This window comes from Ambystoma mexicanum, chromosome 6p (assembly GCF_040938575.1).
Source record: "Ambystoma mexicanum isolate Mex_15411 chromosome 6p, UKY_AmexF1_1, whole genome shotgun sequence".
NCBI lineage: Eukaryota > Metazoa > Chordata > Amphibia > Caudata > Ambystomatidae > Ambystoma > Ambystoma mexicanum.
The window spans coordinates 68,659,853-68,677,613 of record NC_090935.1 but is presented as its reverse complement, the minus strand read 5'-3'; the positions used below and the strand labels follow the sequence as shown (position 1 = coordinate 68,677,613).

Sequence of the window (17,761 nt, the reverse complement as noted above, 5' to 3'; positions counted from 1 at the left end):
GACAAACAACATGTAATCTGAATCAACAGCACATGGCAACTCTCACCAATCCGATAACGGCACTCAAGCTCAGCGTATGGTGAAAACTGAAGTTAAGCTGCCAACAGGACATCACACCTCTCACAACTTTACTGTAATTTAAATACAATTAAGACCCTATTTCACAAAATTGGCAATGTGATAGAGCCCTGCTTAAATCTTTGCTGGTGTAACTGTCAAATGTACTGTTTTATCTTGAAAATATCTGTTCTTGATTTTCATATTTGTATTGTCTTCAAATCAATTATCTGTTGTATTTCTGACACACATGCATGATGATTGTTTCTTTATCTGCCACCATTAATGCCACCCCCATCTCTCTTTTAGTGTACGGTAAATGCAGACACAGAAGAACCCCAGGACGATTTGACCCCAGAGGCAATCCAGTTCTGCCAGCAACTAGGAAGCAGTGCCACAAAGGTGTCAGAAGTGGTGCACTCCAAGGACCCTGCCATATATAAAGCCATCGAGAAGGGCATGGAGAGGGTAAATGAGAAGGTCCTAGCTACTTTCCATCAAGTACAGAAATGGACCATTCTGACAAAGGACTTCTCCGTCACTGGAGGGGAACTGGGTAAGGTTTCAAAGCACTACAGGTGCCATCCATCATTCAAGACGGTTATATGTCTGCTTTCAAGTAGGGTCAAACTGTGGAGGAAGTGAAACACTTTTTTTGTCTTCTTTTTAATGTTTTATTGGTTAATCACATTTTTGTAACCTTTAACAAACATCATAAAATGAGAATACTTCCTTATTTACTCATTAAAGTTCATTCGACTCTTCCCATTTTCATTCATCAATACTTTACGTCCTTCAAAAGTTTCTCTACAAATATCAAGACATCAATTGTACAGCCTATTTTATCAGTCAGTGGTCACTATATCGTCTGCATATAGGATCCACAGTATCACTCCCTCTTCCATCTTAGGTGGGAAAGCCCTCACATTTCTCTGGGATTCAATCATATCTGCCAGATATAGGGCGAATAGGAAGGGTGCCAAGGCACACCCTTGTTTAATTCCCCTAAAGGTATGGATCTTCCTGGTTATAGAGCCATCTCTTGTTAGTTGGACTTGCATGGTTGTGTCGTATATAGGGCTTGTATGGCTTCTAACAGGGCCTCCGGGCATTTCCATTGCTTTCATTTAGCCCACAGTAGGTCACGGTCTATCCAGTCAAATGCTTGTTCTAAGTCTATGAAACCAAGGTAGATTTTCCCCTTGTTTTCTAAGAGTTGCTGTTTTAACAAATTCAGGATAAACAGATTAAATGATGTACCCACTCCACTTACAAAGGCCGTTTACCATTTATCTACTATATCCGCTTTCTTGGCCCAGATTTTTAGATCTCGCAAAAGGATTGACGCAAATAGTTTGCCAATAGAATCAAGCAATGCTATTGGCCTGTAATTTCGCGGTTCTCCACAATCCCTCTTTTTGTAGATCGGGACGATTATTGCATCCGTCCAGGAAGATGGAAAAGTCTGAGGTTTCATTATTTGTCTAAATAGGAGATATATTAGATCTGTCCAATCTTCGTTGTGTTGCTTTAGCATATCATTTGAGATGCCATCAGGCCCTGCTGCCCTTGAGGAGCTTAGCTTTTTTATCATCCATGATATTTCTGTACGATCAAATTCAATTGACCATGCATTCAAGTTTTTCTTCTTCTCTTCGCACTTTACTGCTGTTTTCCTCTGGAATAGGGTTGTGTAGTATTCGATCCAACGTTCCGCTGAGACCTGACTGGTTGCCACTGCCATTTCGAAGTCGTCCCACTTATTAATAATATCCCATAGCTGCCTTGCATTGCTAGTGTGAACAGCTGCCAGCATTTTTCAGCGTCACACTGTAATCTTTTTGCCTTGGTAGATTTTAACCAATTCTTATATGTTTGTTTGGCTCTTCTTATTAATTTCTCTTTGTTTGGCCAGTCATTCTTTCTTAGTCAGCGTAGACCGGCCCGATATTTTTTCCTTGTTGCAAACAGATCTATGTCATAGGCATGTTTCCTCATCACCATACTGTGCCTACTAGAATCCGTTTTTATTTTAAATTCTTTCAGTAACCATTTATATTCAACTCTATCTGGGTTCTCAATGACATGATTCCCATACAGCCCAACTAATTTCAGAATCATCTGATGCTTTACTCTTAACCTATTTCATCCCTACATTACTTCAACTGGCGTTATTTTCGTTTCATCCCCCTTCCTTAATATCCATTTCATTTCAATTTATAGTAAATCATGGTCGCTGGCTAGTTGTTTCTTTACTTCAAAGGATTTGATCCATTTCAAGGTGTTACCAGCCACGAAGCAGTAGTCCAGGCATGCACTAGTTGTGCCACTGAACCATGTGTCAGCACCATGCAGGTCCCCTACTGTCGAGCCATTTAGCATCTTCATGTCACGTACTTCCATTTAATTTTTCCATCGTCTCTCTTTCCCTTTCAGTTGGTCGTCCATTTTCGGCTTTCCTTCTTTATTTAACAATCTAATGTTGAGGTCCCCACATAAAAGTATGAGTTGATTTTCATCCCCTAACATAGACTTATCAATTTCCTCCATGATGTTTTTTATGTATTTTTTCAGTAGGACACTTTTTTCACTCCAATATGTGTTAATTAGGAGTATTTTGACAACCTGTTTCTCCAGACGTTTCTTAATTTTTAGGATCTGCACAAAAGGGTTAGGGATTTGATGATCCACCTCCTGCAAGTCACTGCTGATTTTTATCATGGTTAGGAGACCCACACTGGGCCTCCCCTTTTCTCTTTTCCTTGCAGGATTCGCATAGACCTCGTATTCATCACATATTGGCTTGGCCCTGAGCCACGTCTCTTGTAGGCAAATGATATCATATTTCATAAATGATCCTCTCCCGTATACAAATGTTTGAAGCCTCGGTAGGCATGTCACGCTCTTTTTGAGTTGTCATCCTTTTCATTGTATTGTTTCTTTTTCATATCAAGTGCACCTGCCATCCACTACCAGTATGCAACCTTTCTGTCCTTTTGCTTCATTGTTTTCATTAGTTTTGGTTTCTGTCTTGAATTATCAATTGTAAAGTTAAGTTTTTTTGTTAGGGCTTTCAGTGATGTAACACCTTTTAGGTCCTCATCCTTATCCCTCTGTGGGTCTAGTTTCTCTTCCTTTTTTGTTGGGTTACCCTTGCGCTCATCTTTTCTACAGTTTTTCCCAGTATTCAACAGAGGTTTTTCCTTGTCAACTCGTTTCTTATCAGGTGACTTCCTATCCAATGGACCTCTTTCTCTAACTCTTTCCTTTGACTTACTCCTTGTCTTATTGGGCTTTCTATCATGGTGTTTGGGTTCGCTCATCTCATAACCCAGTGAGGCGAGCTTATCACTCATTTTCATAAGAGACTCTTTAATCATTCGTGACTTCAAGTGCAAAATTACCAAGTCAAGCCTCCTTTTGTTAACAAATTCCACTTTTTCTCGATTTAATAGGACCTTATTTGAATCTTTCAGTATTTTCTCTAACTGCTCTTTATGGCCTTTTTCAGCTCTTCTTACATCTTCCGCACACTCCGCTTTCTTTCTGTTAGACATAGGATTATTCCTCTTTTGCCTTTTAGTCTCATCTATCTTTTCCTTCTGCTCTTTTACATTCAATTTTGATCGAGAAACCTTTTCGCAACCTTCCCTTTTTTCTTCTAAAGTTCTGAATTCTTTGGTGGTCCCCCTTTGCTTACTTCTAACCCTTCCTTTTGGTTTCCCTTGAGGGATTATGATTTCCTTATTTTTCTCTTTTCTGCCTTCCTTATTAATGATCGAGGGTGGTTTCTCTCTGTTACCTCCTAATGGTAATTCTTGCACCTGTTTATCAATTTCTTGCCAATCTGATGGACTGAAGGTGTCCCACTCGTCCTCCTTTCCTTTTTCAATAATTTCGATGCGGTCACTCAAGCAAGCATCAGATTCAACGGCCGAGGAATCAAGCTCTTCTATGCCTTCAGTCGTCCGACAAGAATCTTCGAGAGTGATGATATCTTGGGGGTTTATTTCAATTATCATTTCTCTTCTGGTTTTTTTTGCACATTGTAGTACATCCCATCTTGGTGGTGTTCTTATATTTCTCAGAAAGGCCCTTGATCCATTTGACTTTCGATTTAGCACTTGATTTTTAGACTTCTTTCCCCTCTTATTTTCCTTCTGACTAAGATGGCTACTATTTGCTCCCTCAGACCATGGTTTCCCTACTTTACTTGCGTCCTGAAAGATCGAGAAGTTGATTTTGGCTATTTCTTCAGATGATTGCTGCGATGAATAGTCCTTTGGATCTAGTTCCTTTTCCAGACTTTTCCCCTCTTCTTCCTTCTACAAGTTAGATTTACCTTTGCCCAGTCTAAGTGGACCATGATCCAGTCTACCGATCTTACTGGTATTTCTCACTTCAGCAGTATTGTCATTTGCTGCTGGTTGCAGGATAACAGTTTCCTGTCATAATTTCCCAGTCTGGGCATCAGAAATCTGAGCTTGGGTACTTCAGCGGTCATCTGCTTTGTGGAAACTCCTCATACATTTGCAGTCCTCTATCACTGTCTCCATCAAGAGTCATTTATCATTTGAATCCTTTCTCGCGAGATCACTAAGGCTATTTTGCCATATAGTCATCAATTCTGCTTCCTTATCTACCTTTTGTTCAATTATTTCCATAAAATGTTCTAATTTACACATCTGATCCTTAGACTTGATATTAATTGTGAGTACATCATGTAAGGATTCATTTATATTTTCATATAACTTAAGGAAAGGGGCCACCACTATGGATAAGGCTGCCATGACTGCATTTTGTATGTGTGCTAGATCATCCATTTTGTCCTTTCTATCCTTCTCCTTTATTTTCAGTGTTGTATCCTCATCTTTCGTTCTTTCTTTCAAAGCTTAAAGTACTTGCTGTTCATCCAGGGTGGTGGTGGGAAGTATAATTTTCAATCCAATTATATCATTCCTTTTTTCCTCCCATATAGCTGGTATGTCAATCGGTTACTTGCAAGCGCTGCAATCTGTTCATTAATAAACATCAGGCTTTTTCTTTTCTCTCTAGCGGTTCTCCCTGTAAGAGCTGATATGTCCTGCATCAGTTTGTCAGCCATCATAGAGTTACTTAAAACTGTTTTTGGCGGTCTATAGTTCTTAGCTAGAGATGAATCCGCCATTTCATTTAAGGATTTTCCATTCCCATCATTTTCCACATTTAGAATGGATTGTGTCCTCCCACGTATTCCTCATCTAATGATATTCGTATCCTGCCAGATTTGCTGGTTCCGCCTTCCAGGCCCACGAAGTTGTAGTTGTTGGGGGAGAGTCTAAAAAACATAAGTCGCTGAAACCCTCGACGACTTCGTCAACAACGTCATCAGTGTCTTTGAATACTCCTTCGATACTATCAAAGGTTCCTTCGATTCCTTCGACCCAAACTCATGTACAGGAAAGGAGATTTACTCCTTTACCTAAGTCAGACTTCTTTAAGTCTATGGGCCTCATTACACAGATGGCGGTAGGGATTTACCGGTACCGGTATAATACCGGTACCGGTAAATCCCTACCGCCTTACTATGAGGTCCCTTTGCGGGTTGGGGGATTTAACGCCTGCTTTTTGCAGGCGTTAAAATCCAACCCGCTAAGGGACCTCGGAGCTAATTACGGCACGGCAAAATTGCGGTGCCGTAATTAGCGCCTTCCCCATTCCCATAGAGCCCTATGGGGCAGAAATGGGAATGGGGAAGGGCAATGGCGGAAAGGGGATTTACCGCCCCTCCAGCCTTGGAATGGGGCGGTAAATCCCCTTTCCGCCAAGGCGGTGCCGGTATTTTACCGGCATGAGCCATGGCGCTAATAGCGCCATGGCTCACCACCTACCGGGTAATGAGGCCCTATGTCTTCTATATTTGACGAAAGTTGTTCTGAACAAGAAGAAGTTTCTCCTTTTGGAGTATAATATGGTACTAGAGAGGTCCCAGAAGAATTAATCAATCCAGAATCGAAAATGAGAGACCTGTGTGATACCCTTCACTCTGCTAGTGGCATTGATACATCACCTGAGCTGGAGTTTGCAAAACCTGACCCTGTAGAACATGCCGATTCAGGGTACAGGAGTCTAATGAATAGAGTGGTTGAATACATGGGGTGGGGTAGAGCCTCACCCACTTTTGATCAGGATCACATGACTGATATACTTGATCAGGGCCCCCAGAAGGATCCAGTTCTACCCTTCCATAGGGCACTTCAAAGAACGGTAGAAAAAAACTGGGAAGTTCCTGATACAATTTCTGCAGTCAACAATAATTTTCCAAAGAAGTATAGAACTTCTAGTTCTGATCCTGATTATTTAAGTAGGCATCCCACTCCAGAAAGTCTGGTTATTCAGGCTGCAACCTCCTCAAGACAAACAGCATATCCATCTATCCCCCTGGATAGAGAGGATAAGAAGTTGGATGCTTGGGCCCGTAAGGTCTTTACCTTGGGTAGCATGGCTCTCAAGTCAATTAATTTCACCTGTACACTGGCCAGGTTCACCCGTACCCTGTGGGACTGCATTTTGGCGTCGGATGAACATATTCCGGAAGGCGAGGAAAGAGAAGGGTTCCTAAATATTGTCAAAGACGGAAAGCAGGAAATGGGGGAATGTCTCCAGTCTGGTCTGGATACTGCTGATAGTATTAGCAGATCCATGGCTGCAAGCACAGTGCTACACAGATTTGCGTGGTTGAGGAAGTTGGGGTTTGCACCAGATGTGCAGGCCAGACTACTCAACATGCCTTTTGATGGCTTGAGGCTGTTTGGTAGTAAAGCTGATGAAAGCTTAGAAAAACTACACACCTCAAAAGCGGTGGCTTAATCTCTTAGCGCCTCCATGCAACAGCCTCAGAAACCTTATTCGGGCTCATCTTCCTGGAGAGGTCTTTCTTTTCGTTACTACTCCTCTTTTGGTAGAGGAAGAGGACAGGCCATTCAAAGAGGCAAGAAAAATGTTGCTTGTGGCGGACGAGGAAAAAGTGCAAAACCAGCCTCAGGAATGGCTTCTTTGCCCTCAGCCACTCCTGCAGCCACCTCCAAATCACTCTGAGGCCTTATCACACAAAACCCCGGTGGGAGGCAGAATCTCTCAGCATCTGAAAGAATGGCAGGGCATTACTTCAGATGCTTGGGCACTGGAGACAGTAGCTCAATACTGCCTTCCCTTCCTAAAAAGTCTTCAGGACCATCCACCGGGAACAAACTCTGTCAAAATTCCAGATCCGCTCCTGTTGCAGGAAATTTTATCCCTGCTAGAGAAAGGTGCAATAGAACAGGTACCAGTAGCAGAGAGGAACAAGGGTTGGTACTCCCCTTATTTTCTCATTCCAAAGAAGGACGGAGGATTGAGACCCATTTTGGACTTCAGAAACCTGAACAAGTTCCTCAGGAAGGAAGTTCAAGATGGTAACCCTTTCTCAGATCCTTCAGGCTCTCCAACTCCAAGACTGGTTGGTATCATTGGACCTTCAGGATGCTTACTTTCATGTGCCAATCCATCCCAAGCACAGAAAGTACCTGATGTTCGCGGTTGGCGGTTACCACTTTCAGTTTCGAGTTCTGCCATTCGGGCTGACCTCCACCCCGAGGGTTTTCACCAAACCGATGATGGTTGTGGCAGCGAGTCTCAGGAGAGGGGGGGATTCAAGTCTACCCCTACCTGGACGATTGGTTGATCAGAGCGTGTTCTCCCGAACAAGCTCAGGAACATCTGTCGATCACCTGTCACTTTCTTCACAAACTGGACTTCTTCCTAAATTTCAAGAAGTCTCACATGATACCATCCCAAGAGCTCCAGTTTATCACAGCAGTTATGGATACTTCCTCGGGCAAAGCCTCGCCTCCCGAGGTGAGAGCTCTCCACATTCTGCAGATGGTAACAAAGTTCCAGAATGCCCAGCATCTGCCGGCCTTTGATTTTCTGAGGTTGCTCTGCCTCATGGCATCCTGCATTTTTCTGGTGCCACAGGCTCGACTGAGGATGAGATCTCTTCAATGGGCCCTCAGAACTCAGTGGTCCCAATTCTCGGGGAGTATGTTGGATCTTCTGCAAGTTCCGAGCGCAGTTGCTCAGGATCTACTATGGTGGGCTTGCAACAACAACATCCTCAAGGGAGAATCTTTTTGGCAAGCATGGCCGGAGATAACAGTATTAACGGACGCCTCACTCACGGGGTGGGGAGCCCACACCAACGATCTGACAATCAGCGGTCGTTGGTCTCCATCGGAGTCCAAAATACATATCAACCTGTTGGAGCTGAGGGCAATCAGACTAACGCTGAAGGCATTCCTGGCCTCTGTACAGGGAAAGAATGTCCTGATAATGATGGACAACACAGTGGCCGTGTACTACCTCACCAAGAGAGGAGGCGTAGGACCACTACCACTGTGCAGAGAGGCAATGCAGCTCTGGTTCTGGGCAATACGAAAGGGAATCTCTCTATTGGCAGTTCATCTAACCGGAGAACAGAACACGGCAGCAGCTGTTCTGAGCAGGTAGAGCACAGTCTCCCACGAGTGGGAGCTAGCTCAGGAAGTCCTTCTGGAGATCTTTGCCCTTTGGGGAACCCTTCAAGTGGAACTGTTCGCGACCGCGGTCAACCGAAAGTGCGACCAGTTCTGTTCAAGGGAATAAACCCCAAAAGGAGCTCTAGGAGACGCGTTTGTGGTGGATTGGAAGCTCCCACTTCTGTACGCGTTTCCTCCAGACCCGTGATTCCTCACGTAATAAGGAGGTTGAGAAAGTTCAGGAAAACCCTGATCCTAATTGCCCCTGTTTGTGACAGGAGGACGTGGTACCCAGACCTTCTGGACATGTCCATCTGCACTCCAATACGTCTTCCGCAAAGAGAGGATCTTCTCTCGCAAGAGGAAGGTTGGGTTCTCCATCCAGAGGTCAAAACACTCAACCTTCATGCATGGTTTCTGAGAGGTTGACGTAATGGAGATTTTGCTTTCGGCCAGAAAGCCAGCAACAAAATCTTTGTACCAGTGTTGTTGGAACAAGTTCAGTAACTGGTGCAAAGATAAAAATGTGGACCCTTTTCAATGTGGCACCCTAATGGTGCTCTCTTTTCTATTGCATCTAGCCAATCTGGGGCTCCAGATCGGAACAATTAAAGGATATCTAGCTGCGCTGTCCATTTTCAAGCGCTCCTCGGAAGAGGTTTCTTACTTCAAAATTCCATTAATAATTCAATTCCTGAAAGGGCTGACTAATGTGCACCCTTCAGTCCCCTTTCATGTCCCAATTTGGGATTCAAATCTAGGACTTAAGTTTCTAACTTGTATACCTTTTGAGCCTCTGCTCTCCTGTCCCTTAAGGCTTCTAACATTAAAGACTGTCTTTCTTGTGGCCTTAACATCAGCCCGCAGGGTTAGTGAACAACAGGCTCTCTCATGTAAACCTCCATATGCTACTTTTTACAAGGACAAAGTGGTTCATAAGGTTAAACCCTCTTTCTTACCAAAAGTAGTTTCTGACTTCCATTTGTCACAAAACATCATATAAACAACATTCTTTCCTCCTCCTCATTTGGGCAAAGAAGAGGAGAGACTGCATAGACTGGACCCCAAAAGGGCTCTCAGTTTTTACATTTGAAGAATGTCAAAATTACGTCAAGATGACCAACTTTTTGTAGGTTATTCAGGTCATAAATTGGGATAAGCAGTGACAAAACAGACTATAACCCGCTGGATCATTCTGGCTATAATTGAGTGCTACAGATTGGCCCCACCGGATGGGCTTTGAGCTCATTCCACTAGGGGGATGGCTACTTCTGCGGCTTTGAAGAGGGGAGTCCCTGCAGCAGATATTTGTTCAGCTTCAACATGGGCATCAATGCATACCTTCATCAAGCATTATTGCTTCGATGCCTCTTCTTCTAATGAAGGTTTTTTTGCCAAGGCAGTACTACATTCTGTCCATGAGAAGAATAACTAGTACTCCCACCTCCAAAATTACCACTGCTGTGGGTGTCTATCATAAGATGAGGAATACGTGGGAGGACACAATCCATTCGAAGAACAAGTTACTTACCAACTGCAACGTTCTTTCGACTGGATGTTCCTCTCACGTATTCCTCATCGCTCCTCCCATCCTCCCCCGCATTACAGTTTACGTTACTTACACTTTCCTCTCACGAAGAGTCTATCAGTCATGAGGCACGCTTAGGTGCTCCTCGAACTGAAGCCAACGGGCGGGACACAAGCTATTTATACTGATGGTGACGTTGACACGGTACGGAGCCCGTCGAGGGACATCGATGCCATGACCTCGTGCCCAGCACCCTCTGCCGAGAATTATTTTTTCCAAAGTAGCGAAGCTGGCAGGATACGAATCTCATAAGATTAGGAATACGTGGGAGGAACAGCCAGTCGAAAGAACGTTACAGTTGGTAAGTAACTTGTTCTCTTTTCACATGCTGGGCTTTCCACAGGTGCACCTTTATTCTTCAACCTCTTTAGTTTGTCTGAATTTTGATTTTGCACTAGTGCCGCTAGAGGGACGAATCCAGTTGCCCCCTTCCATCTGATGGCCTTATTTCCAAATTGTTCATTAGATTCTGGATTTTCTGTCGGTGGTTTTTCTTCACCCGGGTCTTCTTTTTCATCAATCTTTGGTACGTCTTCCTCAAAAGCTTCCCCAATATCTGCATCATCCCAAGTTAGACTGCTTTGGTCTCTGGTGTCATCCGCTGGGTCTTCGTATGATTTTATACATTTGATGTAGGGACAGAGAAGTTGAGGAGCCTCTTTCCTTGGATTGAACTCTTTCTCTTTCTGTCTCATCACCCTGTCACGGTCCCTTGGGCCAGAGTCCATTGAGTCTTTTTCATTTAGTATTGCCATCATTATGGTTTGATTTAAGGGCTGTACCTGTTGGACTAGATTAGTATCACCATCTATAATCTGTATGCGATTTACATATCCCATTTTATTTCTTGGTGTTATGAGGTTTAAACCGTCCCCACTCTTTCCACTCTTTTCACTCCCCTCGGATTCGACTAGTTTCATCAGCGATTGGATAATAGGGACCTGCAATATCCATGGGGAAGTAGAGGGAGGGTCCTTGCCTTGCATTGTCTCAGAATTGGGGCTTGTCGGTATATTCTCGCCATTTCCTCTAATACGCTCTTTTTCAGTTCTCTGTTGGTCATCGTACTTCCCTTTTTTCAGTTCAAATAGCACCATGATTTCCAGGGGGGAGGGCTAGCTGTTTGTAACCCTGGTTTCACTTTCTATGGTTAGTAGCTCATTCGCATGGGTAGGGATTACCCGGTCAGTCCTTGGGTTAACACTCTCAAATAGTGATTATAGGTTTGGCCCTCGATAGGTTCTTCCCTCCCCTCCCACCCCCTCTGGGCTCCCTTTGTTCAAATGTTCCAGTTGTATCTTCTTCTCGATGATGGCAGGGGTCCCCTCCCTTGCTTTGGTCTCAGCAAGGTCCGCGACAGAGTCAGAGGATAGGACTCCAGAAGCGCCCATCACGCTCACTAAAGGCATCACTGTCTGTTCAGAAAGAGGTAAGTCATTGCCTCTGCTTAGCCTACTATCTTTGCTTTGCTTAGAGTTCACATTTTCTTTTAATTCCATAGATGCCCACCCCCTGATCTTGCACACTGAAAGGCAGACACGACTGTCTTAAGTTCGAGGTGGCACTAGGCATGAGTGAGGACAAGGGAGATAGGGTCGGAGGCGAGTTAACTCGCTGTCTGACCTGCAATCTTTGCGGGGTCCCCGACAGCTCTTCCGTAGCTGCCGATTGCTCACCTAGCAGCCTCTTCATAGTCGTGCAGCTCCTCTAACTGGGGTAGATCGAAGTCTCAGTAGCTACACAGTAATTTCACAGTGTAAGGAGGTCACCAACCCTCACCAGCAAACACCACTTGTGCACCACTTCCGCTCTGCTTACGTTGAAGTGGGTGCTTTTCAGCAGTGTGTGTGTCATGGCCCAACAGCAGCTCCTCTTCCACGTTGCTTTAGGGGCCAGCAGCACACTCAGGATCACAGTGATATTTTCTCGCTAACCAAGCCTCCAACACCGAAAACACAACTTGCGCACCACTTCCGCTCCGCTTACGTGGAAGTGGATGCTTTTCAGCAGTGTGTGTTGCATGGCTCAACAGCGGCGCCTCCTGCGTGCTGCTTTAGGGGCCAGCAGCACACACAAGATCACTGTGATATTTTCTTATAGTCGGATATGCAAACACTTTGCACATTTGTATTGACAATGAACTGGCCATTGAGAGGTGGCATATACTTATTTTTATCCAGTACCTGCACATGTTTCACTGTTTTATGAATCAGCCATAATGTATGCATTTTCACATCTGCAAAATAAACTTTTGCAATCAGGCATAGGTTGTTTTTTTTATCAAAACAACCCCGTGTGTGGATAGGTAGTTACAACTCTACTGCTTCATAGTATTGGTGGGGCTGTTTTACTCTTCTATTATATGGAACACTGGGTATTGCAAATAATAAAAATTTGAGTACCTCCAGTAATGGAAAGCCTGTGTTCATTCAAACAAATGGAGGAAAGCATTATGCTTTTCTATTCTTCACATCATGCCAACATTTTGTATTCTCCACTGGCTGCTCATCAAGAAAGGGCTCATTTCAAAAGCTCGTACGTCGCCCATTGTTCATTGCGTGGAAGTAGCCCGCACTTTCAGAAGTAGGTTTCAACACTACACTCCATCTACAACATATCACTTCTGCCCACGCAACTGTTGAACGCCCTACCCAAACATCTCCGCCTAGTGTGAACCACCTGCCTTTCAGGAAACAGCACAAGAGTGTTTCTACAAGCTACTTGGACTACAATAATACAAGCAATAGCAAAACGGTTCACACCTACAGCTATGGCAAATCACTTTGATGTATGGCTGCTCTCATGACACTGGTCCTTACCTAAATCTCAGCAAAATCTACAAGCAAATGCCATGAATTGACAACACCCTAACCCTCTCTCCACCGTCCACCCTCTCCTCTCATCACTCAACGAACTCCTCATTACAGAAATGTCGAATCCTTACACTTCCCACAACTCTCAGATGTCTTGACCGGGTCTACTGTACGTAACAAATTCAGACCCTATCCATTCTATTTCAACGTAATTCACTCAATTTCTGCACTCCACAACCTGCAGCCAGCCCATATGGCTAAACTAGCCCAGTCAGTGCCAACTACAGACAACACAGACATTTTCATATCAGCACACAGGTAACAGATAGTTCTGGCCCGCATCAGTCCTCACCACAGGCTTTTGCATTTGACTTTCCGATAATCAATTAGCATGCACTGCCCTCCTTTCTTACACAGCCTTTCTTGCAAGGCCAACATTATTTGAAGAAGGGCACTATATTAGACTACTTTATATTATTATAAAGCTATTATTAGTTTTACAATAATTAGTTTTAGCACAATATTATAATCCTAGCAACTCAAAAAACTCCCACTACTCCATTTATTTTCCACCTCCTTCCAACAAAAAAACCAACAAGCTAACCATGCTTCCTCTAACACCTATCCACATCACCTCTCTTCATCTGAGACTCAACTTCTATACTCTTCCTTACCTCATCAACTGAGCATTGCACTGTGGAATGCTCAGCCTGTTTGCAAAAAAGTGTCCTTTATCACTGATTACTCTTCACCCCTAGACCTTGTTGCTATCAATGAAACCTGGATTTCTTCTGGTGGCTCTACATGACTCCAAACTATCCTTCATTCAGGCTCCTCGATTGACTGGCAGAGGTGAAGGTGTCAGACACTTACTCTCTTCCCGCCTCAATGCCTCACAAATCTCCAATGGCATGTCCTCTCCTACCGCTTTTGAATTCACCATCTCTACTATTGTGCTGCATTACTCATTTCATATAGTCTCCATCTATTGCTCTCTTGGTCCCACTGGAACATTTGTTGATGATCTTGGGAAACTCCTTGATTATCTTTCCACTAAGCATCACCTCATTGTCTTAGGTGACTTTAACCTTCCCTCTCCAACCACTTCTCAGAAATCTAAACTTCAGTCTTTTCTCAGTGACCCCACTATCTACTCTATCCATAACCTACCTACCCACACAGGGGGTAATTCTTTGGATCTCTTACTCATCTTCACCTCTCCCCCAGCCACTAATACCACTGTCACGCCATCCATATTTGATCACCCAGTTGTTTCCAATTGACCTTTCTCCACCACTTGTGTCACCCATTGCTAAATCAAAATGTAAACCTTCTGCCATTCCCCTCTTTCTCTCTGACATACAGTTCCCACTCTCCTCCTTCACACCTTACAACCTCTTCCACAACACTGCCTGTTTCATCTTGCAATCCCTGCTGTGTGACTCATTCTCCTCTCACTACCACTACATACTTTCAGTCTCAGCATCCTCAGCCATGGGTCACCCCATTCATATGGTCTCTCTGCATAGACATTCATTGGCTGTTGTCGCATCTTGAAACAGTCGTGTATAGGCACGTTACAAGATGAAGGCTAACCCCTCTTGTGGTGCCCCATCAGACCCCCTTGCTCCTCACCTAATCAAGCCTATTGCTGTTTAGTGGCCCCTCTCCTAGCTGAACTCTTCTACTTGTCCTTAGACTCTGCTTGTTTTCCCTCTGTTTTCAAAACAGCCATGGTCATCACTCTCCTAAAAATCAATGGTCTGACCTGAAAGTACCGGCTAACATTTGCTCTGTGGCTTGCCATCTGCAATACTTTAAAGTGCATGAAAGTGTTGTGTTCAACCGTCGTACTAATTCTTTAGACATCCACAAGGTTCAAGACCCCATACAAGCAGGATTCCCTCCTGTCACTCCACAGAATCTGCTCTCATGAATATGGCCAACTTCATCTCCTCTGCTAAGCACTCAAACCTATCCCCCATCAATATCTCTGATCTCCTTAATACCCTCTTTCGTCTAGGGATTTGCAATTAGTCCCTTGCCTGGATTGAATACCACTTTGCACCTCACTAATTCTCTGTCTCCTGGAGGAACAACACCTCTCAACTCACTCATCTAACTACTGGTGTTCCACAAGGCTCTGGCTTGGGTCCACTCCTATTTACACTCTACACCTCTGGGCCACTAATCTCCTCCTTTGGGTTCTCGTATCAACACTTCATGGATGACAGCCAAATCTACTTCTCTTTTTCCAACTGTCCCTCTGCCATTAAATGTTCAATGGCTTTTCCCCTGTTTGATGTTAAACTCTACCAAAACAGAGGTGCTCTTCTTCCTAGCAAAAAGCTCTCTCTCATCTCTTCCTCTCACCTGAAACTCTTCCCTACGCTTCTTCAGCTAGAAACCTTGGCATGATCTATGACCCTTCTCACACCTTCTCAACTTTCATCCCTAAAACTGGAGCAGCAGCTCACCAAATGTCCTAAATATAAGGAAAATCAGACACTGCCTTCCTTTCAACACTTCCATGTATCTCTTACCCACTCTTCTCTAAACTGGACTACTGAGCCAGTATCTTCATTGATCAACCAAACTATGCTTTCATTCCACTCTATAAGATCATTAACTTTGCTACCAGGACTCTCTTCGAACTCCCTCACGTCACACCTACGTCCTCGTACCGTCACCAGGCTAGATGACTGATGATGCAAAACAGGGCCAATTTGAAATGTATGTTCCTGGTTCACCAATCTATCCACAGTAAGGCACCACTGTATTTATCCTCCTCTATCGAACTCTACAAGACTTCTCGTAAACTCCACTCTGACTACTTGACTACTCTTGTGGCCCCTCATCCACCCTGTGCTTCCTCTTGCTTCCACTCCTGCTCTGTCTTGCTCCACTTGCAGGGAATTCTCTTCACCTGGACATTCCAGAAACAATCCGCAAAAATGTGTTCAAAACCAAACTAAAAACCTACCTCCTCACCTCTGAGTCACCCTCTTAACCTACTTCTCATCTGCCTGCTAGCAAACATGTTTCCCTCGCCTCTAACTTGCCCCTGTCCCTCACTGCCTCTGCCTCCACTCTAGCACTTCTCCCATCATGGTCACATCCTTAGCCGAGCTGGCCATACTGCCTACCAGCACTTAAACATTTCTAATGTTTATTGCCCTTAATCAATGTATGTCTACTTATTTATTGTCCTCAGTGACTGTTCAATTGAGTCACCTCCATAGCCCGGTCATCTTCACCCCATTGCAAGAAGCTCACTGCTTCCCATAAAATCTGATTTCTGTATATACATAAATAAAATAAAATATACTATGTTAATTCACTTTCACTACTCCATTAGAAACCATTCAAAATGTAGAAACACCAAGTGTAACTAGGTTACCCATAAACCAATAGAGCTATATGTAGTTCCAACCAGGAAATCATAATAATAATTCCACAAGTATTCCCTTGACATCTCCCATAAAGATTACATATAACTGACTCCTCTTCTATCTCTTTGCCTTGCTGCTATTCTAAAGAAAAAGACATCAAGGAAGAACTATAACATCCAGAAACAAGACGGCAGATGTTGCTGCCCAGCTGTAGACACCAGGAACAGAAAACCTGGTATGCAGCCACTCTTGAGAATTTCTCCACTGACCCTTACAATTTCTCCACTGCAGACCACTCTTTTCCCGACAAAGATCTCCTCCCATGTGGCCAGTAAATGGCAGCCACGACCTGATCCTGACCCTGTGGGTGGTTTTATGAGGGAAGATCACGTTGGAGGAGAAGGCTGTCCGGGAAGGGTGGTGACCCCAGCAGGAGAGATGCAGTATTCTTCCCTACGTAAAGAAGAAGACTGCATCATTTCTAACATTTTAATGGCTTGTTGTCAATATACAAGCCTTTCCCGTTGTAAACCCCAAAACCCCCTCTTAAAAATTGCTCTAGGCAAGATAATATGCGTACCTTATACACACATAACACTCCTTTAACATCTCCTGGCTCTAATGGTTCTTTGACCAGAAATCCTGAACAATATCACGTTGAAAGTTACAGTTTGACAAACGTCAACTCCCAGAAAGCCTCAAGTACTGAAATGAGGAAGAGGAAGAAGGAGATAATGCGGGTCAAAAGGGAACACCAATATGCATACTACTTATTTGAGGAGGTCCGTGTGAGTGGGATATTTACAAATGGTAGCCACTTTCAAAACAAGGAAGCAGGGGAAAGGGGAAGCAAAGAGATGAGAGAAGCAGAGCTGAAGCAAGACCCAGTTCAGAGAAGGACTAAGCTGAAGGAAGCAGGCACTTCTACACCGCTGCTTGCAGGTGTTACATACAGATGGAGCGCAAGGATGTTAAGGTCACTGCAAGCACCAGGAAAGTACTGTCAGAAGACCCTCAGCAACAACAAAGCTACTGGGAACTGTAAGAGATATTCAATTCAACACTACAGCTAAGTCAACGCCTAGTCTAGAATACTGAATGAAAACCCTTATTGATATATCTTTATGTCCAGTTCATGCGTTCTGGATGACTACCCCTATATAACACCCCTCTCTTGGAATCCCCCTGACCCCACTGAGCCAAGAAGTAGTTCTGGTTTGCAAGTTTAAAAGGTTTATTTGATAATTTAAACAATAGATATATATATCACACTTTATAATAATTAATAATTGAATATCACACTTAATCTGCGCAGTAATCAATAATGGATAGTCTGGCACTAGCACACTTGTGAATAGGAACAGAAGAATAAGGTGG

At 43.8% G+C, this 17,761-nt stretch overlaps 1 protein-coding gene across 1 annotated transcript in view; it reads left to right on the top strand.

The window, feature by feature from the left end:
* The window catches only part of LOC138511223 (long-chain-fatty-acid--CoA ligase ACSBG2-like), a 412,570-nt gene that overhangs the window by 365,850 nt on the left and 28,959 nt on the right, over positions 1 to 17,761 (top strand). The window contains exon 12 of the mRNA XM_069626760.1: positions 367 to 613. Coding sequence (XP_069482861.1) covers positions 367 to 613 — 247 coding nt within the window. The remainder of the gene's footprint in view (positions 1 to 366; positions 614 to 17,761) is intronic.